General features: G+C 41.4%; 1 protein-coding gene across 3 annotated transcripts; it reads left to right on the forward strand.

Moving 5' to 3' along the window:
• Positions 1 to 470: 470 nt before the first annotated feature.
• Positions 471 to 26,576, forward strand: tdrd7b (tudor domain containing 7 b). 3 transcript variants are annotated; one of them, XM_033610130.2, is made up of 20 exons: positions 471 to 628; positions 2,521 to 2,727; positions 3,186 to 3,330; positions 8,344 to 8,551; positions 11,922 to 12,004; positions 14,031 to 14,239; positions 14,498 to 14,866; positions 14,966 to 15,273; positions 15,358 to 15,550; positions 15,762 to 15,873; positions 15,984 to 16,186; positions 17,847 to 17,981; positions 19,961 to 20,044; positions 21,175 to 21,309; positions 21,425 to 21,535; positions 21,684 to 21,832; positions 21,950 to 22,182; positions 22,264 to 22,447; positions 22,575 to 22,735; positions 24,780 to 26,576. In XM_033610130.2, the coding sequence occupies exons 2-20, from the start codon at positions 2,521 to 2,523 to the stop codon at positions 24,998 to 25,000; spliced, it is 3,450 nt and encodes a 1,149-aa protein (XP_033466021.2). In that variant the 5' UTR covers positions 471 to 628; the 3' UTR covers positions 25,001 to 26,576. The 3 variants fall into 3 exon arrangements, with proteins under 3 accessions (XP_033466021.2, XP_033466022.1, XP_033466023.1); XM_033610131.2 differs by lacking the exons at positions 471 to 628; positions 2,521 to 2,727; positions 3,186 to 3,330 and adding an exon at positions 5,856 to 6,002; XM_033610132.2 differs by lacking the exons at positions 471 to 628; positions 2,521 to 2,727; positions 3,186 to 3,330 and adding an exon at positions 5,867 to 6,028.
• The last annotated feature ends 44 nt before the right edge of the window (positions 26,577 to 26,620 follow it).

Below are 26,620 nucleotides of genomic sequence, written 5' to 3' on the forward strand. Positions count from 1 at the left end.
TTTGAAATTTTAAGTCAAATATGGGCAAAAGCGGTGTTTAAAGCAAGACAGCTGATGAGAGGCAAGGGTAAAAGTAACACAATATGATGCTTAATCAATATTGCTTATGCATTATTTGGAAAAGTGAGTTAAACTAATATAATGGAATAATAATGGGAAATAAATAAACAAATAAATGGGCTGAATAAATTCATAATACGTTTTCATTTTTTGTCAAGTATGAAACAATAAACAAACAAATCAAAAATAAAACATGTATTAGAATTTTTTTTTGGTTGGTTGACAAAATGTATTGCCAACTTCTTCGATAATCTGTTATCATTTTTCTCAAACAAAAAAGCTGAACGCTGACTCCCAGCTTCTCAAATGTGAGGATTTGTGACTTGCTGCTGCTCGTTAGGGCTGGATAGGACAGGAGATGTGTCCTCGGATGAATATATTGACATGTAATTAGCCAGAAGCCCATGCACAGCCGACCAATCAGGTGGCGGAGGAGAGGCTGTGCCTGGACCGGCTGGCAGACACCCCGAGGACAGTGCTTCGGCCGCAGCTCAGCCCCGTGGCGGTGACAGCACTGACAGCGACTGGACCAGGTCCTGCCTTCACCATCCCGTCTGTTTAGAGCAAGGTAGAATGATTTTTGTAGCTCTTACTTTCACTTACACGGACTTTTATAACACTCAGTCGTGGCAAAGTTTTGTCGGGTGTTTGTTTTGCCTCTTTCGATATTCCCGGCTGGGATGGCTCTAAAGCTAGCAAGCTAGCTAGGACACAAACGTGTACTTCCGATAGTGGCTTTCAAAATAGTAGCAGGCGCGATTCACGTGTGAGGGGATACGATGTTCGGTAGTTTTATTATGAAGGCAACATCTGTGCGCTTCCGGTCTTTTTTTAGCTAACTTGTCGATCCGCCGGAGGTGGCAGGAGGATTTAACTCGATATTACGCGCATTATGGGTGCCTGAGCTAAGCGCATACAGGGTCTGGTGCATTCTATTGGCGTCTTTCACCCTATCATGACTATTTAAGTAGAGTTTTGTGTAGAAATCGAAAAGAGAAAGGAAAACTTATTCAAAATAGTTTGGTCTCGATGAGGGTGTGGAGTCGAAGTGTGACGAGTTACGTCATTCATAGTTTCTCTGTCCCGTCTGCTGCCTGCGCTGCAGAAAGTGGCCATCATCAACAAGTGGCCGAAACTCATCTTGTGCCGAAACATTTTCTCTATGACGAGAAGGTTAAATCTGACAAGTTCATCACACTTGTTTACAGTGCTTCTTTTTTCACCCCTTTCTTTATCATGGTATTATCTAAGCCCGGGGTGGAATATATTTCTGAACTCTTCAGTCGAAGGCTTACACTTAAGACAGAAGTCCAGAAAGAAGATACAGTGCTATTACATTTAAGGGCGTCTTTCCAAAAATAATACAAATACGGCATGCAAAATTGATGACTCTTCCTGCGGTGCGTGCATTCCTGCGTGTCAGCTGAGCACACCAGAAATACCAGACATTATCCATGAAATTTTAAAAATGTCGCAATTTTAGAGGGCGATTATAGGATGGACACTCGTTAAAAAATACAGTGTTGCTGGACAGACCTCTCTGCTGAAAGTTAAAGCTGCCTTTTGTTGAGGGTGTGTCTCCACATCCGCGAGCGTCCGGAATTCTCTATCAAACTGAATACTTGTTTAAGTGCAGAGATGTAGTCGTATTTACACTTTTCACAAAGATCACAAAGGCTCAGGTTTGAACTTTGAAGAATTTTGTAAATTCCTGTTTAGGGCTGTTTTGTCTGGCTGCAGACAGCTGACAGTGGACTGTGTTTTTCTGCAGGGAGATGGAATGTAAGAGGCTGCACACCAGGGGAAATTAATAACATCTTGAACCTAAAGTCCTTTACCAAAATGTCTCTATGGGGCTACAGTAATGGTGTGTGGCTTTAAAAGACATGTTATCTCAGAATAAGTTAAATCATCATTTAGTAATTGCTTATTAGACAGAACAGTGGAATGGTAATTGGAAATTAGACTGCCTTCCCCATTAGAAAAGTAGATGGGGTAGATGCTTTTTTGGTCATATACTATGACTAAAAAATACCCATTTGATAGTATGAAAACAATCTTCATTAAAAAATTTTAAACTAACATTTGTAATCCACTTAATCAGACTGTAACAGGGTTTTTTCCTGACTGAAATACACTATTTGCTTTGGACATTTCATCACCAATTAATAAAAACTGGCCTAACAAGTCAGCCATTGGTCCATGGAATTAACTGACTATGTGCAGACTATTGCAATTTTGAATGGGCTTGCATCATCATCAGCAGTCACTCTCAGACTAACATCCTGCCTTAAATGGCTCAGGGAAAACCAAAAATGAGTTTGTCATAACTGTAGTCCTATGGATTGGTCCCACTGAATTCCTTTCAGATGGCAGATGTAGAACCATCTCCATTTACACCCTTCAACTATTTCTGCATAGGTCTTCTCTATTTGTTCATTTATTTTTTTTATTTTTCAGATGGCTGACGTGGAGCTGGTGAAGAAGATGCTGCGGGCCGTCCTCCAGGCCAACAAAGGCGGAGTGTCACTGTCCCGTCTGCAGTCGGAGTACAAAGAGCTGACCGGGGAGCAGATACCGTACAAACAGATGGGACACAACCACCTGGATGCACTGCTTGCCAGCATGCCCTCTGTAGTCCGCACGGAGCGCAGCCGCTCTGGAGAGGTTTGTGAGTGTGTGTGTGGCTGTTGTAGTATGGTTTGTGTGCAGGGTAGATATGTAGGATTTATTTTCCTCATGCTATTACATATCTATATCTATCTAGTCTAGTATTTAGGGGGAAAAACAATCTCATATAGCCTAAAATGATTCAGTCTCAGATTAATTTCAAAGGCTGATGACAGCAAGTCAGTTCTCAGTGGGTTGTTATTGTAAGAGCTACTATAATCTAATTCCTCTACAGTGACTTCCCTTTAGATGCTCACATTATCTTCTCTGTGGGATGTTGGCAGTCTGTGGCTAAAATATTTGTGTAAGAGCAGCCCATACCCCACTGTATCCAAAGTACGTGTGCATAATGAGGATAAGATGCACACCTGGGTGTTAATAGTGGGTAATAACTTGCTCAGCCTTGTTTTGAATCTCTTATTAATATCTCTCTGTCTCCTCCTCTCTCTCTACAGACGGTGTGTTTTGCCTCAGGAGCCAATGAGACGGCCCATTTAGCTAAAGTGGTGGCTCGTCAGCGCAGCTCCAAGAAGACAGGCCGACCCCACCTGGTTAACACTCAGATGAGGGTCAAACCGGCTGCCCCACTTGTCCTCAATGGTAAGATTTTAGACCGCCATTTTGGGGCACTTGCAAACATCAACACAACTACACAGCCATTTTCTCTTGCTGATCTTAAAAATAACTGTCAGTTCGATAAGTGTATATGTTATCTATTACATGGAACTTCATTCAAACATTCTTTTGCATGCAAAGCTTTGGGCTGGTCACTCAACTATTTTAATCAAAGGTATGAAGTCTAATTTAAATCGGTTTGTGGAGGGTTTGAAAAACATCACATGGTTGCCTTTGTGCACATTGGATCTCACAGTTTCTTTATGAGAGACAGCAAGCAAATATATTCAGTGATATAGGGAGAAACCAAATTGGCAAGGCAATAGTTTAGGATCTAACAGCATTACCATTACAGTATTCAACAAACTATTATCCAGTTTCACTGCACATACCACCTGTAATCTTATAGGCTTTCCCTTTTGTCAGCCTCTTTCTTGAGAACACACATTTAGCTCTATCCAATTACACAGATGTTTCCCAAATCACAAGATGGCCTTAAATCAGTTAGGTATTGATTAAATGTCATTATAATTACTGCTAAAATGTAAGGAGTATACATGTAACATCTGCTGTATAGTGTGTGTCTTAAAGCTAATTTAAGATGATTAAAAATGCCTCATCTTTGAAAGCTTGTAGTTTTACTTTTGATTTTCAAATGTCCACAGCAGAAGTAGACTCAATCAGTAATTCGTATTTTTGATTTAAGAAGTGCAAATAAATATCGACGTGCAAGGATAGAGTCACAAATGGTCTGGCAGCTCTGCAGCTCAGTGGTTAGCACTGTAGCACTTTAGCTGCTCTGCAAGACAAACTGGTGTTGGGTGTCTTGTGTGTGTTGGACCATTGTGTGTATCCACACTGGAATAGAACAATACATGTTTATACAGGACTTGAATGTTCTCCAAATGTGAATGAGTGTGGCTGCACCATTCAAAACATGTTTGACAGCATAGCAAAGAGAACTCTGGATTAATATCAGCACTGATATAAAGTACATGTGGTGTGACACAAAATGCCTAGCGACTTCCCCTTTGTCCTGTTATTGTAAATATAGAAAAATATATTTTTTAAAGTTATGAAATTATGATGAAATCTTAACCAGTAATTTTCAGTCACTATTTTTGCTTCTATTCAAAATGTTTGGATTGCCATCTTTTGCCAACTAGTTTGAGTAGGTTAGAAAGTTGCTGTAGTGATTCAGAAATGCAGAAACCATGAGAGGACATTGGAACTTGTTGACTACATGTTGTGAGTGCTTATTTCCACTGGCTATTAGCAGTCCCAGTCAGCGCCATAGCCAGGGCTTAAGAAATACTGAGGCCATTAGTCTACAGCCCCCTTTCCCAAGAAAAAAAAATGCCAGAACACAAAATAGTCTCATAGTCTCTAATTTAATTTCTACTATTATCCTTACATTTTATTTTCTAACATGCTAAATTCGCTTTCAAAGCCTTCTCCACACTGCCAGGAATAAAATCACAAAATGATATGTACGTGTAGGTTATTTAATGTACATACTCTATATACTAAATGACCATAGGTCTGGATTTCACAGGTGGGCCACTAACTATGTATCTTTGCAGTTTAAAATACTCTTGTCTGCATATTGATTATGACAGAGCAGTTTTGTTTGGGCCTTAACTTACCACATGTTTATACATTAAAATATTAGACTAATAAAACTAATTCAGTCCCAGTAAGCTGCAGCCTGGAAATATCTATTTAGCTCCTCTCAATCCATAACAACCACTTAGTTTCTTGAATATTTGTAAACCTTTTCCAGACTCCTCTTTGGGCTGGTGCTACAGTGCAGCAGTGCTGCAGTAAGAGAAAACTAGAAAGTATCCAGTGTCTGTATCAGTACTGTGACAATGCAACATTAGCAAATGCTTTTTGTGCTGCAACCAGACGGTTTGTTGATGAATGACTGGCCTGTTTTAACTGTTGCTCTGTGGAGACCTGCATCTCCGTCGGAACTAAGAATATCACACTAAAGCAGACACACAATGTTTAGAGCTGCACAGGTGTCTCAGGTTTATATATGCACAGAGAGCTCACATGCAGTATTACTGTATATCCACACATAACTCTGAACCTTTTTTCATCTTTTGCAGACTTTATTTGCTCTATGAACAGACTCGTAAAAACTACTGGACCTGCAAATATGCAGACATGCAATCTCACAAACACATGCACACACACACACACACACACACACATACAGACACATGTACACAGATTCCTTTTTAGCGCATACACCTCCGCTACACTGTGATGCCGCAGACCATACTCAGAGAGTCAGAGGAGGAAGTGGGAGGTGGTAGTGCAGGGAGGAGAGGGAGAAGAGGAGAGAGGAGGCAGAGAGAGAGAGAGAGAGAGAGAGAGAGTGTCGGAGGAAAAGACAAGCAAAGGGATGGTGAAGTGGGAAAGAGGGAGGGGGTGGACAGATGACAGGGAAGGAGGGAGTCAGAGAGAGGGAGAGAGTGGGGTGGGGTGTTGAGATTTGAGGCTAATGCAGCCTATAGCGGCTGAGATTCAGCTGCAAGCGAAGAGCAGCTGACTCAACCTCTTCATCTCTCTCTCATTCTCTCCTCCACCACCTCACCAGGATATTGATATTCAGGCAGAGACAGACCAGGGACTGTGTGTCCATGCTGGTGAGGTGACGCGGCGTCTGCTCTGAGTGTGTATGCTTGTCCTTGCCTATATTTGCATGTGGATTTAAGCTTGCACCTGCCTGCGCGTGCGACCGCTGAGTTCCTGTAATGTGTATGCGTCTGGAAGTTATATTGATTCATTAATTGGCTGATTGATTAATTGATTAACTGCCAATAGCTCATAGAGTATAAACAGCACATCCACTCAGACAGAAAAGAATTAGATTTAGACATCGAAATTGCCTATTGGTGACTTTTGAAGACGTGGGCTGATGAAGCTGCTTGTTGTGTTTTGTCACTGGAAAGATTTAATGAGATTCAGCAGGAACAATGAGCATGAGAAAGCAGGAGAAAGTTCTAGATGTCGCTGAGGAAAAAAGAGGAATGAAGAAACAAGTGAAGATAAAAGAAGAGACAGTAGGAGGGAGACCTGAAAAGGAGAGAGGAGTGTGGGAGTGGAAATGACTAAGGGTTATGCTCAACAGGATGTACTGGTGATGTCAGTTAGTAGGAATGTGATGTCATGCTGGTCATGCTGTGCTTGAATGATGTAACAGTGAGGTGATGAGGGGGTGAGTTAGGATCATTGCACTCTGACTTTGGGGCATTTTTACCGGACATACAGTGACTATCACAGATTACAGTGACTGGGTTTTTTAGTCATGCTAAAATAATCCTGCTGCTCAGTGTTAAATGGACTTTTCTCTGCTAGTAGTGATGTCACCAGCCTTAAACTGAGGAGAGAATTGTTAACAAAAATCAATCATTCAACAAGCATTGAAAAAGTTTTCAAAACAACATAATTTTTATTTATTCAGAGTGTAAGTTTACAGCACTATTGGTATGGTATATTATATAGTATGCTCTTTTCCAGCAGAAACCCACTTCATATTTACACACATACTTTAATTCACCTTAAATGTTGCTAGTGCAACCACAGGCTCCTGAATTCCATTCCCTCCAACTATTGATTGCAATCATTGTAACACATAATAGAATTAGGGCCCATTTAGAAGGTTGCTAATAGGTATTTTTAAGTGTTTTAGCATTTCTAAGTAAGATTTTTTTTTTTTTTCAATAATTTTTGCAAATACACTTATTGGCCTCCCTGTAGAGAGTTTGATGAGAAGATCAATACCACTCAAGTCTGTATGTCTACTGAGCAACTACAGCTGAGCAAACGTTAGTTATCTTGATTTCATCAACGTCATCATCAAACCTTTATTTAAGACTCAGGGAATCATTTGATGTAGACCTTAATTTTAAATGATGCTGAGCAGTAACAAAGACATATCATTTATGTAAATTAGGAACAGCATTGGACCTAACACTGAACCCTGTGGAACACCTTTATTAGTATGTATAAAATCAGAATGGACATCACCCATTTTTACAGCGTAATCAATTAGGCAGGTGGTTTTTAAACCATATAGGCAACTGACAGAATCAAAACTAATACGAGAATTTTTTCTTAAATGTAATAAATGGTCAACAGTATTGAATGCCTTAGACAAGTCTGTAAAACAGAGCAGCATGAGGCATTTTGTTATCCAGAGCTAGTGCAATGTCATTGAAAACCAGAGACGTTACCGAAATGGTACTGTGCATAGGCTTAAATCCTATATTTGTCATAAAGACTGGAAACAAACAAGAGCCTGGCTGTCTCCAGAATTAAAATATATGCATACCAGCACTTCTACAGGTCAGTAATCAACATGTTTAATCTTGTTTGCTTAATCTGAAAACAAACAATATTGCAAACATGACATGTTGTAGTTTTACAGGGAATAACGTGCAGAAGCTAACTTCTTCCTGAAGCGTTTGCTGGTTTTCCCTCTCTTCCCCAGCGAGTTGATCACTGAGCTTTAGGGGTGCTGGTAGATGACATGTTTTCCCTGTGTGTTCTGTTTTTATGCTAAGCTAAGCAAAGCTAATCAACCCCCTGTTCTAGCTCCATGGATAATACAGTGACATGGGAGTGGTATTGATTTTGTCATCTAACGTTCAAAGCAAATAGGCGTGTTTCTTTGATCTTCCCCACCCGTTTATTACACAATCCAATGAATTTAACAGACAAATCCAAGAATGAAGCCATGGGAGAGTTTTCTCAACTTCTTGAAAAGATGTCATTTTACATTTGTGATATTGTGTTGTCACTGCTTTCTGGCTATGATGTTACTCATCAGACCCACTGTGTTATTGAACTATCTGTGACACTGTGCCCTCCAGACAGACACGGTGCCCTGTCTCAGCATCAAGTTAAGCTGAGTCAGGGCGTGTGTGTGTGTGTGTGTGGTCAATAGTTTTACTTCTCCTGTTTGCTTTCTCTTTCTCTGCACAGCCAAACCTCAAACCTCTCTGAGGCAGCCCAACCACCGCAGCAGAGGCGGGGGCAGAGGAGGAGGCGGCAGCCGAGGGGCGGGACATGGAGACTTTAGACAGGCAAGGGACATGAGGGATGGCCAGTCTGAGGGCAAGACTGGGGCGCATCCGAACAAGATGTCCAATCAGAACACACCCAGCAGGAAAGGAAACACACCTGCAGAGAAGTGAGTCAAGGGAAATGTTAGGAATAATTACATGTGATCAGTTGGACACTGATAGTTCACTTAATTTGAATGTTTTATGTTGTTTGGGACAAGTCTACAACAAAATATGAATGTTGCATTTAAGATCTGATTTGTTGCAGGTCTTTAGTATGGAAAGACAACTTTAGCTCACATCTCTCCACATATTTGTGGGATTTTATAGCACAATTACATGTGGAAGTCACCAACCTGGCTTCCATACTGCTTGGGGAATCCAAGTAAAGGAATGTGCAAATGACCAATGTGCGCAGAGAAGCTAGATCTCATGCCAGACCATTTCCTGTGGATTCACTCTGCAGTGCTACATGCTTTCAAAATTCTTTGAACTGGCTAAGATGATAGAAATACATTTCTTTAATATTTCTAAAATATTTTAGTGATGAATTACACGTTTAATCACTTTCTTATCGTTTCTTGTCACTCTCCACCATCCAGTCCAAAATACAGCCAAAATGCAATGAAAATCAATCTTACATGTCCCCCATTCTTTCTTTCTTTCTCTCCCCTTCTCTTTCTCCCTGTCTGCCCCCCCCCTCCTCTCCTCCCACCTGTGTGGTCTGAGCTGAATCAGAATAGGCTGCTGGTGAATGGGGGCTGGTTGAACTCTGGTTGGTTTCTGAGTGCAAACTGCCTCCCTGCTGCTGCTTATTCAGCACTGGGCTGATGATGTGCTCTCTAGATTATTCTGCTTCTCTCTCTGTCTGACTCTGTCTGTATCTTTCCTCCCATCACTTTTCCTTTTCCCCCCTTTCTCTTTGCCTGCTCAACTAGATGTTTGCCTCATTTTAATTATTCACTTTGCTCCCAATCATTTTCCCTTCTCTTTCTTACACTCTCTGTGGATTTAGTTGTAAATTGTTTGTTATATTTTGATCCCCCTTTTCTGGTAATTGGCCCAAATCTGCTTTTCCCTTTTAAAACAATACTTATTTCAACTTACTTATTTAGACTTTGGCCTCAGAGATCTACTGTCATTTAATGTGACCTGAATTGACTTAAAAACATGGTTTGTTGTTACTGAAGAAGTCATCTAGAAGCATTGCGAGATATTATCTATCTGCATTGCTTAAACAGTGAACCAAGATTAATCCAGCTCATTGACTGGCTCTCTCACTTCCATCCATCCATGGCTCTGTTCGTCCGGCTCTGTGAAAACAACTGACATCAGTCCTCTGTTAGTGTCACCACGGGTGTCCAGTGTGCCGCTGGCCCTCCGCAGCACAATGGGGCGGCAGGGTGGGAAGCCTGATGTGTTGGCAGGGGACACGAGCCCAGAGCAGGGGGAACGTGAGCCCTTTCTAATCCCCGCTCTATTCTCTGGTAGATTAACGCTTCTAAACCGACACAGAGTGAATCAGCACATCTCTCTGTATTCCTCTAGATCTTCCATTGGACAGTGCGCTGGCAGGCCAGCGTCATCATCATTTGTGTGTGAGTGTGTGTGTGTGTGTGTGTGCCTGCAGGTATACTATGGGATGCCTGGCAGTACTAGAGGTAGATTCAGCAAACAAACAAATTAAAAAAACAACATGATACAATTTTTGATTATTTTATGTAAATAGAAACACAGGAGAAATTAGTCTAGGAGGCCAGTCTGTGCCTGGATAGGAGAGTTTTGTGTATGCAGAAGAAAATGCTGACTCTGTCTGGGGAGAGAAAATATGATGATGAGGTTGTGCAACAGGCTGGGTAGCTCTTAGTTGACTCTTGAAATCCTGACATTCAAGTTCAAGCAACAGGTTCATTTGTCAATAAATGTACAATTATTGAAGCATAATCAAAATTAAAGTACAGTGTAGCAGGCTCCAGAAAACACTTCAACCACAATCTTCAACTTGGACTAGAAACAACATCACCACAAAGTCAACTCAGCAGCTGTTAAGGGGGGTTCGATCGTATCACACGATCTTCCCCTGCAGATGTAGTTTGCCCCGTTGTCATGGAAATGCACAGTAGATATGGTTTAAAGACGACTTCTTCGTCAATGTCTCTTGGCTGAAGACCAGAGGAGAATTGTCCTTGTTATTCTGCCAGTAAGGACTTAGACTACCAAAATTAATGACCATTTTGATTTAACCACTTAGAATAACTTTAACTGACAGGCACTGCTTGTGCCAACTTAAATATCATTGCTTTGCAACTCGTTTGTACTTGTAAAAGTTGCAGTGTTGGTATGGAAATTGGCCTCCAATAGAGAAATTCCTCCCCACTGCTACCGGTCGACACCTCAGCATTTATTCTACTGGACAAAAATAACATTATGAAGCCAATTTGGTTATTGGCTTTCCTTCAGAGAGTGATTAACTGAAGCCTTAACTTTAAGTAAACTAATGTGTGTCTCTTAAAGCAGCAGTGCTTTTGTGTTCATTCCAGAGAATCACCAGTGATGACTGATCCTTGCTCTCATTTTTTTTCACTACCTTCACCAGCCACAAAGAAAAACTAATTTAGGTCAATGGAGTGCGCTGATTGCTGATTTTATGTTCTGGGATCTATGTATGAGGTACTAAAGCCCTTCAAATCCTCTCACAGCCATTTAGGGTCACAAAGTAAATAGCTCTGCTCTGTTTATTGATTTCTTGCTTCCATTATTAGCTATGTACCAGGGTGAGTCAGGAGTTGTGACAGAAGAGAGAGACAAGAAGGGGATAGACAGGCTGAGTCAGGAGACTTAGGAGGAATGTTTAAACAAAGCAGTTACTGTACAGCAGGCATGATAAGGATTGGATGAAGAAGATATTGGAGGGGTGGAGAGAAAGAAAAGATTGACCTACACGATAAAGTTCAGCAATGTGTACAAAAAGAGAATGATGTATTTTATACAGTGTAGAAGTCTTTTAATGCATTCTCAGTTTGTTGCTGACTGCGTCTGAGGAGTAGCATCTACAGTGCAATGCAGTATCCAGTGTGCTGTATGTCACAACCCATTGTTCTACACTTGTGGGGGATGAAGACAGTTTGATTAATAGGTCCTGTTACTGAGGACAAACCAGAAAAAGACTCTGTTTTGCACTTAACTTAATCAGGTTATCTGGTTAGACTTTGAGATGTTACTAGAGTCCTCACATCTCAGAATGTGCTTTGCCCAATGGGAGATTAAAGAACAGACACGCAGCACAGAGTCATGCCTAGCCAAGCCTCAAAACTGAAGTCAGAAGTGATTTTTTTTAAACTACTCACAAACAATATGAATGGAAAATATTTTAGCTTTTGAAGGTTCAAAGAAGAGAAAAAAAAAAGGTCATTTCCAATCAGTCTTTTTCACAATTGTCCTCTCTCATGGAGCCCATAGAAAGTAATGCTCCTCCTTGTTCTTTTCTCTTGTGTCCAGGTCAGACAAGAGGATGACCCTCCCATCACGGTTTCAGAAGGAGGTGCATGCTCACCTTTCCAGAAACTCCCAACAGACCGGTCGTAAGTAGGACAGGCTGCTTGTTATTACGCTAAAAATACATTTTGTGTAGGTTTTTGTCCTCTAAATGAATAGAAATGTAGCCCAGACCTGTACATAGCTTCGGGCATTTCAAATGCTGGCCAGCTGCTCTAACCATTACCGGAGGACATTTAGGATTCAACAAAGCAAAAATCCATTTTCCAGTGTCATGCTGTGTTGTCTTGTGCTAAAATATCAAATCACGTCTCTTACAGACCTTCACAGTTTTGTGATGTGTCAAGCAAACAAACAGCAACCCTATCTCAGTGGGCTCTCTGAGGTTCCTAATGAGTTTTTTTAAAGAACATTCAAGTAAATCAACTGTCCAGGGGCTGTGTTCTCTGTGTCAGCCTCCCTCCTCTGCACCTCCTTTACTAAGAATGTGTTGTTGCCATGTTGCCTGTTTGAAGAGGGGATACCATGGGTATAGCCTGGGGAAATGCACTAGAATGTAATAAACTGCGTAGCTTTGAGGAACGTGTGTTGAAAACTCAAGCAATTTCAGATGTTTATTTGAGGCCCCTACAGTCAGAAGAGACTGTTAATGTTTGATTCTGACTGGTTTAAGAGCCTGTGCTTCCTGTATGTTAAGAGACATCCCTGAGTGAGGAGGAAATGATGTTTATTGAGACCTCTGACCTCCTTTTTGGAGCCAGAAGTGACCATACATGGACAAGAGGGTGGAGCTAACACTGATGCTAGCTTCTGGCTTGATTAGCACAGTGTGTTTATGGCTATGGTCAACTGTGCCCAGCAAGCATTTTTTGGTTTAAAAAACGTCTAATAGCCGTCTACATGAACACCTGACGTCTAGGCTAAATCACGGCTGAATTTGGGCTGTCAGTGAATATTTGGTAGACATCTAACCATAGCCAAAGTGTAGACATCATCAATTATACGGCTATGTAGAGACCATGTCCAAAAAATGGAGATAAACATATTTTAATTACTGTTGACTCTCCATATGTGATTGAATATCATACCGCACGCCATCTGCAATGGCGAAAATTACATTTAATCAATTTCAAAATTAAATCGGCTAGATTTGGGTTACATGTAGCTAGACTAAATCAGAGCTAAATATGGCCAATACGTTTAAATCACGACTATTGTTTGCTGGGTGATAATGCTCATGCTAATTTTTGCTAGCAAAGAACAGGCTCACAACATAAAATCAAAATATATTTCTGAACGTCTGACTTCTTAGAGGGTCTTTAATTACAACCTGTCTTTTTTAGCCGACCAAAACATTAAAATGAACTAAAAATACACTGAAATAAGACAGCTAAGGCTAAGTCTATACTCGGTGACCCTGGGGTCATGTCATGGTTAAGTTACCAAACAAACGTTGTCGTGGTGGTGGCATCCACCTCTCACTCAAAGCAGCTACGCTCCTAATTATGCACAACTTTAAGCCTTAATAAAATGCAAACAGTTGAGTTATATAAACCCCCCTCCCAGGATGTAAACATGTTTATTTATTCTGTAAAGTACAGAAAACATGGGAGTCTGGGGGGGATCGACTTGCTTTTGAAGCTAGCAGCAGGTGGCCATTTCAGAAACTGCAGTTTTTGGCACTTCGGTGTTGGCCTTATTTTTCAGGCCCAGACATTGACACTTGCAAACAACATGTTTCAGTGGACTTTTGACAGTTTGACCACTTTAACAGTTAAAGTTTTATTAAAGGAAAAAGTAGCCTGAAGGTTAGTGGGTTGGTGTCTCTCTGTTGTTTCCTCGTCTTCATTTCTAGCTCATTTAAACCAAAAGACAAGTTCCAGTCCATCAAAAGACAAAACCAGGGGCAAAAGGAAGCATGACTTTGGTTGTGAAGATCTCTCATTATCATTCTTCTTTTTGGTTCAAATCATCCATTTCTAAAAACTCAAGAGCCTTTGTTTTTGGGAAAAGCATGCCATGCAACCCATAAGTTCCAGGGGCAAAATGATCAAAGCCGTAATTGCAAGCATGTGTATGCCTAATGTCCCTTTCTCTCTGTTTTTTCCCCAGCACCCATGAATCTGAACGAGAGCCTCGGCTCGGGGAAAGGAAAGCCCTACAACCCTCAGCAGGTCCAGGGTCGCATCAGGGAGATCCTGGGGAAGTATAGTAACGGGTTCTGGGTGTCGAAGCTGCCTCAGATCTACAGAGAACTGTACAAACAGGACATGCCTACTGAGGCCATCAAAGACCTGGAGACCTGGACGCACATATGCACTGTATGCATTCCTTATGTTACTGTAGTTATTTGTTATATTTTATTATTATAAGATGCATTTTTGTTTTCAAAGAATAATCACAAATAATTATTTATGGAATCAAATATACAGAATTATTTTTTTGTCTTGTACAATTTACTTTGCATTGGTTGTGATATCATATATTGTACATGTTAAGCAGCTCACTGGCAATTATATCAGTCTGTATAATGAATAATAAATGCTTTCATAATAACTCCTTTACATTTATTCTCCTAGGTGGAGAAAACCTGCAGCAGTAACCCATCAGAGCTGCTACTGTACCCTGCCAAGGAACAGACCACCACATCCTCCCCTCCGCCCATCCTAAAACCAAACTCCACCACTGCCCCTGTCCCATCTTCAAACACCCCAGGAGACAAACCCATGCAGTCCCCCGCCCAGCAGAGACCCCCCAGCACCCATCCGACTCGCTCTGGTTCTCGCTCTCCTCAGACTCCTCCATCGTCCTCCTCGTCCCCTAGCCCTCCCTCCTCCCCCGCCACCCTCAGCCCCGACCTGAAGCTGAAACTGGAGGAGCTGCTGGTGAAGTACTCCAACGGCCTGTGGGCCCACGCGCTTCCCAAGCTCTTCCAGGACACCTACAAAGTCAGTAACATTTTGAAACACTTTTATATTAGTCACATTACCAAATTTAGGAGCTGGGTACACTTTATGATTTATTACATTTAATTTTATCTATTTAAGTTCAAACTGCCTGGACATGTCCTGGAGAACCTACACCTCCTCTCTGACATCTGCACCATCGACTACCCGATGCCTGACAACCCCAAGAGGGCCATCTTGTACAGGAGGAGCAGCAGTGGAGATGGAGGAGGAGAAGATGAGAACTGTAATAGGAGAAATTCCTCGGCCAGTGAGGAGGAGCTGAGGGTGAGGCAGGAACTGGGGAGGAGGCTCAGTAACCACGCAGTGCCTTCTCTGCAGATCCCCAAAGAGGAGTACCCCTCTGTGTTAGTGGTGGAGGCCACCAACACCAATGGAGTTATACTCAGGTAGGAGAGAAGTGTATGTGCAAATGTGCTGTAAGACCCTCCAGTTCATAAATCCTTCACTGTCTGTCTCTTCTCCTCTTTCAGGTATATTGGTGAGGGTTACTCCCAGGCACAGGAGTCCATGGAGGATGAAATGAGGGAGTTTTATGGCCTGAACCAAAGCAGTCCAACCCCTCTGTCATCGCCATCCTCAGGCCAACTTGTTGCTGTCAGGGCAGAGGAAGAGGAGGAGATTCTGAGGGCACAAGTCTGTGAGGTCATGGCCGACAAGGTCAAGGTGAGAAGTCAAGAAAATAACTAAGGGCAGTAGTTACTGAAGGCCAAGTAATGGATCCAAGACAAATGGAGAAATCTGTCTGAACTCAGAGGATCAAAGGTTTCCTGGAAAGCAGAGGATGATTGCGAAAGATATGTGGAAGGTTGTCAAGTGGACTGTGGGCTTTTGACACATGAGGAAGTATCAGTATTTCCTGTCTTTTGGTTTGTAGGTGTACTACGTGGATCATGGCTTCTCAGAGGTGATCAGCAAAACCAAAGTGTTTGAGCTGCATGAGAAGTTTTTCCAGCTGCCTTTTCAGGCGACCAAGTGTAAACTGGCAGGTGAGCCTGAAAAAACACTTTCTTGTTTTGTCCTACTTGTTTCACCCTTCTATTTTCCCCAACTAGTTAAAATTTATTAACTATTTGTGTGTGTGTGTGTGTGTATCCAGGCCTGGAGCCATTCTGCCAGGAGCCTGCCGTGCTGAAGAAGTTTGAGACAATGGCAAGTGGAAAGATCCTATTGGCTGAGATCCTAGAGAGAGGGCAGACCCCTCTTGTCGTCCTGTATGACACGTCGCAGGATGATGATGTCAACATCAATGCCGCCTGCATGAAAGCCCTGCAGGACAAGACGCTAGCCAGCCCGTTACAGGTACAGGAGAGTTTGTCTATGTACAGTACAGGCCAAAAGTTTGGACACACCTTCTCATTCAATGCGTTTTCTTTATTTTCATGACTATTTACATTGTAGATTCTCACTGAAGGCATCAAAACTATGAATGAACACGTGGAGTTATGTACTTAACAAAAAAAGGTGAAATAACTGAAAACATGTTTTATATTCTAGTTTCTTCAAAATAGCTACCCTTTGCTCTGATTACTGCTTTGCACACTCTTGGCATTCTCTCGATGAGCTTCAAGAGGTAGTCACCTGAAATGGTTTCCACTTCACAGGTGTGCCTTATCAGGGTTAATTAGTGGAATTTCTTGCTTTATCAATGGGGTTGGGACCATCAGTTGTGTTGTGCAGAAGTCAGGTTAATACACAGCCGACAGCCCTATTGGACAACTGTTAAAATTCATATTATGGCAAGAACCAATCAGCTAACTAAAGAAAAACGAGTGGCCATCATTACTTTAAGAAATGAAGGTCAGTCAGTCCGGAAAATTGCAAAAACTTTAAATGTGTCCCCAAGTGGAGTCGCAAAAACCATCAAGTGCTACAACGAAACGTTCGGATAAGTTCATCCGAGTCACCAGCCTCAGAAATGGCAAGTTAACAGCAGCTCAGATCAGAGACCAGATGAATGCCACACAGAGTTCTAGCAGCAGACCCATCTCTAGAACAACTGTTAAGAGGAGACTGCGCGAATCAGGCCTTCATGGTCAAATAGCTGCTAGGAAACCACTGCTAAGGAGAGGCAACAAGCAGAAGAGATTTGTTTGGGCCAAGAAACACAAGGAATGGACATTAGACCAGTGGAAATTTGTGCTTTGGTCTGATGAGTCCAAATTTGAGATCTTTGGTTCCAACCGCCGTGTCTTTGTGAGACGCAGAAAAGGTGAACGGATGGATTCCACATGCCTGGTTCCCACTGTGAAGCATGGAGGAGGAGGTGTGATGGTGTGGGGGTGTTTTGCTGGTGACACTGTTGGGGATTTATTCAAAATTGAAGGCACACTGAACCAGCATGGCTACCACAGCATCCTGCAGCGACATGCCATCCCATCTGGTTTGCGTTTAGTTGGACGATCATTTATTTTTCAACAGGACAATGACCCCAAACACACCTCCAAGCTGTGTAAGGGCTATTTGACCAAGAAGGAGAGTGATGGAGTGCTGCGGCAGATGACCTGGCCTCCACAGTCACCGGACCTGAACCCAATCGAGATGGTTTGGGGTGAGCTGGACCGCAGAGTGAAGGCAAAGGGGCCAACAAGTGCTAAACACCTCTGGGAACTCCTTCAAGACTGTTGGAAAACCATTTCAGGTGACTAGCTCTTGAAGCTCATGGAGAGAATGCCAAGAGTGTGCAAAGCAGTAATCAGAGCAAAGGGTGGCTATTTTGAAGAAACTAGAATATAAAACATGTTTTCAGTTATTTCACCTTTTTTTGTTAAGTACATAACTCCACATGTGTTCATTCATAGTTTTGATGCCTTCAGTGAGAATCTACAATGTAAATAGTCATGAAAATAAAGAAAACGCATTGAATGAGAAGGTGTGTCCAAACTTTTGGCCTGTACTGTACATAGTTGGGTCAGCGGGTGTGTGTGTGACACATTAAACTCTTATCCCTGGCTCTCCTCAGGTGAACAGCGCTTATATGAACGTGACTGTCAGAAGCGTCTGCTCAGATGGGACCATCTACTGTCAGCTGCCCTCCAGAGGCCTTGCAAAGCTGAATGAGATACTGGAGAATATCGAGACATACTTCCACTCACAGGTTAACACCATGTTACATTTGTTGTCTCAGTGAAACTGTAGAATTGTTTATTCTTTATTTACATTTTGACAAGAACATTTAAAACACATCAAGGAGTTACATCGTTACACAAGGCTACAAGGTCTCTCATTACAGTTAACATTGGCATATTAATTTATGCCACATTCATGGTCCTGGTGCTGTATATACTATACATAAATACTTTTTATGTGTAGTAATCTACTGCAGAAAATAGTCCCAGACAAATGCACTATTTGCTCTTGTTTAAAAAGTGCATGCAATGTCCAGCTGTTAAGGAATGACTCTTCCTTTATTAAGGATAAAGCTACATATTTTTGACCAGCTTTTTGAAAATGTATATCTTCAGTAGAAATTAATGGGTGTGGTCCCAAAGACATGGTGGGGAAGTTTGAAAGAATGTTGCTGAATTTGGTCTTATCATGGAATATAAGAAAAATAAAAAGAAAAATATAGTATAACATCAACCTTAACCTTTAACATCATTAAATCATTATATTCATTATGCTTCAATTAGTATAATTACACATACATCAATACACAGGATGGAAGGAGAACGTCATTTGTAGAGAGATAGAGACCTGGCAGTGAATTACTGTGATCATGACATTTACTGTAAGAGCCATTGTTCTTGTAGGAGGAGGGTTACAAAGGATGGAACACCCCTACAAAATGTAGTAATTTCATGAAAGACCTAAAGACCCACTCTTGGTCTGGAACTACTCCTGTGTACTTATTCCAGACTTCAAAGCATTTGACAGCCCATTTAATTTGCTTCTCTAGGTTCTGCACATCTTAGACTTCTTTTCTATAGCTATACATGTTACCATTTTATAAATTTAGCAGGCACACCATTTTTTTAGCATATTTCTGCATTTGTTTTTATCAATATAGAATTACTTTTTCTTAATGGAACATACATGATGTGCTGCATATTCCTGGATGGAAATGATAAGAGAAAAATATCAACCTTCCTTGTTGTGTGCTTACATATGTGTCCATTATGATGTATATATGTCATTCCAGCATGTTTAGTCAGGTGCCATATTCACAGGAAGTAAACAGAGCAGACTAAGACTCACACAAGCCTTTTGTGAATGTATTTGTGTTGTGCTGCTTCTTTCAAACAGAGTTGTGGACAGATTGAGATTAAGGTTGATAATCTTGCCAAGCCACTTAATCTGTTAGCAGCACAGTGGAGCTGATGCTTTTTCTAGGTGTGCCACTGCTGTCCTTTAAAGCTCATAGTTGCAGCTCAGTAATGCTTTACGTCAGTGTTTCGGGAAACACAGTGTGGAGTCTGGTATTGTGTTTCATGATGGCTAGAGACTTCTTGGAATTCCAGAGAGCATATATGAAGTCATCAGGCATGTAGAGAAATGATAAAATATTTACACTTGACATTTTCATTACATTCTTCATACATATGATTTCCACAGCCTGTAACAAACCGGATGGTCTGGTTTTGTTTTTCTAGTCAGAACGAAGTTCAGAGAATAACTTTGAAAATTGAATACCCAGATTTGGTAATCCATAATTGGGACCAGCAAAATGTATATTTTTTATCTGTTAGGGTAACCCCCTCTGCTGTTATTGGTAACTTTGGTGTCATCAATCACCTGAGTAAGATGGAAACATCACTCCTTCAGGAATAAATCAACCACTCATAATTCTAATTCATACTTCATCCTAATTTCTTTAAACACTGACAACACCCCCTTCCCATTTCAAGTAACCACAGATCTAAAGTCCTCATCTTTGATGTCATTGCAGTGTACATTTGCAGCAGACTGGGTGGACCTGTGAAATGTTTGTGTGAGCTTTTACAGTATCATTTTATTGCAGTTATAAAGCAGCAGTTACACGTACTCAATAACCTCACCAACCCAGAGGAAGTACTGTCAGATTTTGCAATAATCTGATGATACTGGTGTCTTGATGGAACATATTTTTTGTTCCAGGTAACATCAGAGTTCCTGGTATCCAGACCCTTCTGTGGGAAAGGATGTCTGGCTCGCTACAAAGGCAAATGGTCTCGCGTAGAGGTAAGATTACACTGTTCACCACAGCAAAGACTGTGAAATAAATCCACATCTGATTGATGTTGGCCTGACAATAGGAATAAAGTCATGATTGCACAATAGCAGCAGGTTTAGTTACCATAAGAATAGAGATCAAAAAGAAAGATTTTACGAAGTCTATTACCATCCAAATTATGGCATTATTCCATGCACACACTCCCTTCTCCTCTATTGCTAAAGGGACAGTTCATCCCCAAATCAAAAATATAAGTTTTTCCTCTTACCTGTAGTACTATTTATCAGTTTAGACTGTTTTGTGTGTTGGAGTTATCAGCAGTAGAGATGTCTGCCTTTTCCATGATGGAACTAGATGGCACTTAGCTTGTGGTGCTCAAAGCACCAAGCTCAGTCGAGGTGGACACCATTGAAGTTTACGTCTCGCACTGTCACGAACACGAACTTCTCGTCCATGAGTAAATGCACGCTTCTTTCTGTGATGGTGATACGGTTGGCAAGTGTACTTTGGTGGAGAGAAAATAGTTCCCACACGAAACTGTTCACAACAAGGTCAGTGCATTATCTTGAGTAACAGGTGATGATTTCTGGAAAGAGACATTGCTGCTGAGTTTTTCAAATGCATGCATGCTTTGAGCACCACAAGCTGCGTGCCATCTAGTTCCATTATATTGGAGAGAAGGCAGACATCTCTACAGCCGATATCTTCAACACTCTGCAACTCACACCAAAACAATCTAGACTGACCACTACAGCTATAATGAGAAATAAGTATTTTTGAATTGTGCTTTTAAGATGTTGCTGTAAAATAAGTTCTAAAAGGCAGAAGTCTCACTACCTGGCTATGTAAACAACATTATTGATTTACAAAACTAACAAGTGTATCATGATTTAGATTTTGTAACAATGGCTCCTTTAAATGTGAGATGTACTGATGACAGTAGTCTTGTCAAACAGGTACGCCAGAGAGACATAATTTGAAATTGGCAGAAAATCTAACAGCAATTGCATAACAGTGTATACCTCCATATACCACTTGGAAACTGATTTGTTTATTTTGTTCACTGCAGTGGTCATCTAGGCTTTTGTTGACAACTGTAAAAAATATGAGGCTTCCCCGTCTGTGTTTCTATCTTAAGATCACCAACCTGCACGGCAGCAGAGTGCTGGACATCCTGTTCATTGATGTGGGCGTTCAGGCTTCTGTCGAGGTGTTTGAGCTGAGAGAGATCCCACCACCGTTTCTCCGTGACCTCATGGCGATCCCCCCACAGGTCAGCATCACTGTCTTTTAAGTGTGAACATCATGTTTTTTGCTATGTACTCTCGTCAGCGCCCTCTAGTCCTTCACTTTATCTGAGAAAATGACTTCTAGCAACCTGTGTTTAGGCTGTGAAATGCTGTCTGGCAGACCTGGCTGTCAGTGTTGGATCTTGGACTCCAGATGCTGTCCAATGGCTTCGAGAGAAAGTGCTCAACACCACAGACTGTAGCATGAAGGTATGCTTACCTCTTCAATGATAGTCATCATGATATGGAAGTGATGATGATTTGTATTAGAAATCACTCAAATTATGCCTTCATTTGTTCAGCCCCTCTGTTTTTCTTCCTCATTTTCCTCCACACCCACCTTGACTTTTCCCCCTAGGTTGCCAAGGTAGATGAAACCAAGCGTTGCATCTATGTCCACCTTTTCACCGACAAGAACTTCCACGACCCGGCCCGCAGCCTCAACCATCAGATGGCTCAGTCTGACCTCTTCAAACAGCAACCAGATGTTTTCCTGACAAGCCACAGGTCTCTGCGCCTTTTATATTTGCTTGTATTATCAGTTCACTGTCTGGCTAATGTTCAGTTACAACGTATGTTTTATCTTATACACCTAATGTCTTGTCTATTAATTTTATTTTACAGCCCTGGCAAGATCTCTACAGCCACTCTATCCTCCAAGACTCCCAGCACCAGTGACTACACTAATGGGAGTCCAACGTCAGCCTCTGTCCCAGCCAAGCCTCATCTCAGGAGGGCTCTGTCAGGACCCAAAGGAGGTGGAGGAGGCAGCACGACCACTACCAGCCCACCAGAGACACCATCAGCCCCGTCATCCTCTCTCCAGCTGCCACCGTTACTGGAGCTGCCCCCAGCAGGTAAAAAAGATAGTGGGAATATTTTTGGACCTTAATGTAGCATAGAAAAACATCCTCACACAGAGGTCTTTTTGTTTTCAGGAAACAACATAGATGTCTACGTATCAGTGGCGTGCCATCCAGGCCACTTTGTGCTGCAGCCTTGGAGAGATATGTACAAACTGGTGGTGCTGATGGGAGAGATGATTCTCTACTATAATAAAACTGAGGAGAAACCAGTCAATATAGAGAAGAATCAGATATACGCTGCTAAAGTGGAGAACAGGTGAGTTATTCTGATTTTCACAGAGTATTTGTGGTGCCTTCTGCCACATTTCTCTCTGTATTTGATATTCAGTCACAGCTTGTGCTTTGCCTAAATATATCTGCTCTCCCTCTTTCTGTTCTCTCAGCTGGCATCGTGTGTTAGTGAAGGGAGTTCTGACCAATGGGCTGGTGTCTGTGTATGAGCTGGACTATGGTAAACATGAGCTGGTCAGCTGCACACAGCTCAGGCCTCTGATAAAGGAGTTCAGACAGCTGCCGTTCCAGGGAATCACTGCTCAGCTGGCTGGTGAGTAGAAAGGAGTCCATACAGAGCTCCACCACAACAGAGTCTGATGGCTGGGGTAGAATGTTATGAAGTACATTTACTAAAGTGACATACATAAGTATTGTTTTCAGGTATTCTGACTTTACTTGAGTATTTCCATGTGCTCCTAATTTATATTTCTACCTTACTATCAGAAGGAAAATCTGTACATTTACATGCCAGCAGAAGTTACTTGATATCTCACAGATTAATACTATTTATTTATTATAGTTTGACTAAATTCATTCTTGTTGCAATTCCTTCCTACAATACTTTTCTGGTATATGGGGATCAAATTTACTTTGTAGGATGTGCTTTCCATGATTGTATTCCTATAGTAGTATGATCTTTTCCTCCTCTGACCAATATGGTTCTTTTCCTCTGCCATTTTTTCACTATCTAACTATAAGCAACTTTGTGAGATGATAACAGGCGCCACAAGCGTCACAGACAATCTCCATGGAAACTTTTGCTACTCTAATATCTCTTACAATGCAGTAGGTGAGTTAAGTTATTCCTTAACTAATGAAACCGTCGAAGGGCTTCTGTGCAACTGTGTAAGTCCCTTAGCCAAGGAGAAATTAAGCCTTAAAGGAGAAGTCCGGTATTTTGCACTTTGAGCCCCATTTCTGGGTTGTTTATGACGAAATAGAGTGGCTAAGACCAAAATAGTGACGACTGCTCATTTTCGGGAAATTTTGGCTTTCCCCTGCCTGGCTTAACACTGCTGCCTATGGCCATGTGTGAACCTGTCCTAAAACCATCCTAAACGTTTGTTTTCCCATTACATTGCAATGGTTTCCTGCCGGTTGGCAACACCTATGTAAAGGAGCCTTATCGCCATCAAGTGGGCTGGAGTGTATAACGCTTCAGGGTCAAATGATCGATCAAAGTTTACGGATGTGAGGCTGCTGAAAAAGTAGTTCCACAATCGAGATGAATAGCGAAAACACGGATAGAAACTACTCTTCATTTCATCTTCAACAACCCAGAAATGGGGCTCAAAGTGCAAAATACCAGACTTCTCCTTTAAGGAGAAAACTAATGGTGTTTTGTGCAACCCATCCCTGCTATTTTATTCGGTGCCAGTGCTTAACTATGGTGAAGTGGAAAAAGTAGTTCCACAATCGAGATCAATAGCGAAAACACGGGTGGAAACCACAGTTTGCAATGATTTTTATGTCAGAAAATTAACGAACACCACTGACCACTCGGTGAGTTTCATGGCTTTGAAAACGAATGTTAAGGGTGGTTTTAGGACAGGTTCACACATGGCCATAGGCAGCACTGTTAAACCAGGCAGGGGAAAGCCAAATTCTCTGAAAATGAGCAGTCGTCACTATTTTGATAATGACCACTCTATTTCATCTTCAACAACCCAGAAATAGGGCTCAAAGTGCAAAATACCAGACTTCTCCTTTAAGGAGAAAACTAATGGTGTTTTGTGCAACCTGTCCCTGCTATTTTATTCTGTGCCAGTGCTTAACTATGGTGAAGTGGTTCAGTGCAGTACCTGCAAGAACCATTATCTAATGAAAAAAGAAGACCAGAGCTCCAAATACTTGTTTTTTTTTAATTCTTGAGCCATGAAAAGAGCCTGAGAGAAGAACACTCTGTGCTAATGGTTGTGCTAGAGACACAGTGGAAAATAAAACCCATTCATCTGTCAGGAGATTGAGTTTCTCTCAGTCGTCTACTAAATGAGCCCCTTTTAGGGCAAACAATCATAAATGAGGAAAAATAGGGGTAGACCTACTTAAAAGTTCGGAGCAGTTTACAATAAATGAAAATTCACATAACAACAATAACATAGTATCTATGAATATTATGTTATATTCTTATAGGGCAGTAAAATAATTGTATTGTCACTGACCCACAGTGTAAAGTCAGTGAGAACATCATTGGAATAGTTATGCACACAGCAAGCAAAGTGCCTATCTAGTGTTTATTTCATGTAGCATTAAATGTTAATATTTCATCATTAACGTGAAGTTGACCTTAACCTTCACACCTGTTTCCCTTACAGGGTTGAAGCCAAGGCAGTGGTCGGAGGAGGCTTCGATCGTTTTCAGGAACCATGTGGAGAAGAAACCACTCGTGGCACAGCTGGAGGCCATACAGGAAGCCACTAACGCGTGGGACAGGAAGTTGACGGTCTTCCTGGTTGACACTTCACAGGAAGAAAGGGACATCTGGGTGCATGACATCATGGCTGAATTTGCTGACGAGCTGACCAACGAGCTGTAGACAACAGCAGATCGTCAACAAGTCTTACTAGCCTAGCAGTTGTCCTGTCGCACCATGAAGACACTGTGAGTTGTGGATAGCCAAAATAGAAGAAGAAGCTTATCCATCTGTATCTATCTACCATGTAGGGGGACTGACAGAAGAAAGGATTGAAAAATGAAGAAGTTACAAGAAGAAGAGAGGTTTAATAGCACGTAGAGACTGGCATTAACAGAGAGACAAGAGGTATAGGTGTTGTAGCCACTTGCTTGTTGTGTTTTGGGCTGTACATCGAAGGATGTTGTGATGTGATTTTGAGTGACTGCAGTGTGACCATTGGACAATACACCCTTGCATGATGTTGGTCCAAACTTGCCACAAATACTCAAAACGTACCTTCAGCACACAGTAACAAGCTGCTGAATCTATTCATGATAGCCTCACAAAGCTGTGGAAGTGACACAACATACATCCTTATACCATTCAGTATGGGCTTTAATCCAGCAGCATCTTACACTACAGTAACCTGAGTGCATCCAGTTTTAGTGTGTGTCATCCTGGGGATGCCTGAATACCCTCAACCCTGCTAATGTGAGTACCATACAGAGTGCACAAAATGTTCACATTAGCTCTTCTTACATGCCAGAAGACTTATATGCATTTGTTTACAAAATCTGCTTTTTGGATGGTATTTCAGGTCATTAAAAGGTTTCCAAAAGTTAGTGCAAACATTCCTGTAAGAGGAGAGGAAATAGATGGGTCATTGACTCACTGTGGACAGACGCAATGTTGACAGACAGTCACCCCTTTTTAGCATATACCCCCTAACATAGTCTACTGTACTTATTGAGCAAGCAAGACATGGAAACACAAGTTCATAAGGTTTCGTGAGGAGTGATATACTTGATGTGAGATATGTTTATTTTTAATTTATCCCAACATTTTTTTTGTGGTGGTACTGGTGCTACATTTACAGTAGAGAGCCCATTCTTGCAAACAGTCCTTAGACATCTGAATTAGTATTCCCTGAAGCCCCGTTCCTGACTCCTGTGATGGCATTGTCTCGTACATCTCTTCTCCTCCTGTGAAACACCAAGTTGAATATCTCTCCTTTATTCTGTTTCTTGTCTGATAACAAGAGTTTAATTTCAGCAGATCACACGTGGTGCATCTTGCAGATCTTTCATAACTGTGCACATATAGTTTGATGTTATAATAATAAGCAGATTAAGTTACCAGTAGTGTTAAACTTTTAGATCTTCAAATAGGACATAAGTTCTCTTTATGATTGGTTCCAGTGCCACCATCAAATGTTGGCCTGATGTGGGATTTTATTCTGAAAATGTGACTTTTTTTTCCTGACACACGTGCACCATCATGGTTTTGGATGTACAAGTGCTTCTCCAGTTCTGAAGACAGTAGATGTGACAAAGCTCAAAGCTGCATTGTTGTTGTTAACAATTGACAAGTGACATGACCTTAATTTATATTTAACTTATATTCGCTAGAAGATGATAATTACATCCATTTTGTTGTTTGACAATGACCTGGGGGTAATAAAAGACTTGTTTTTGGAATAAAGTCTGTTTGAGAGGAATGTGACCAGTCAATTAATTACTTTTTATATTGTATATTATAATA

Source organism: Epinephelus lanceolatus, chromosome 22, assembly GCF_041903045.1.
Source record: "Epinephelus lanceolatus isolate andai-2023 chromosome 22, ASM4190304v1, whole genome shotgun sequence".
In the NCBI taxonomy this organism is placed as follows: domain Eukaryota; kingdom Metazoa; phylum Chordata; class Actinopteri; order Perciformes; family Serranidae; genus Epinephelus; species Epinephelus lanceolatus.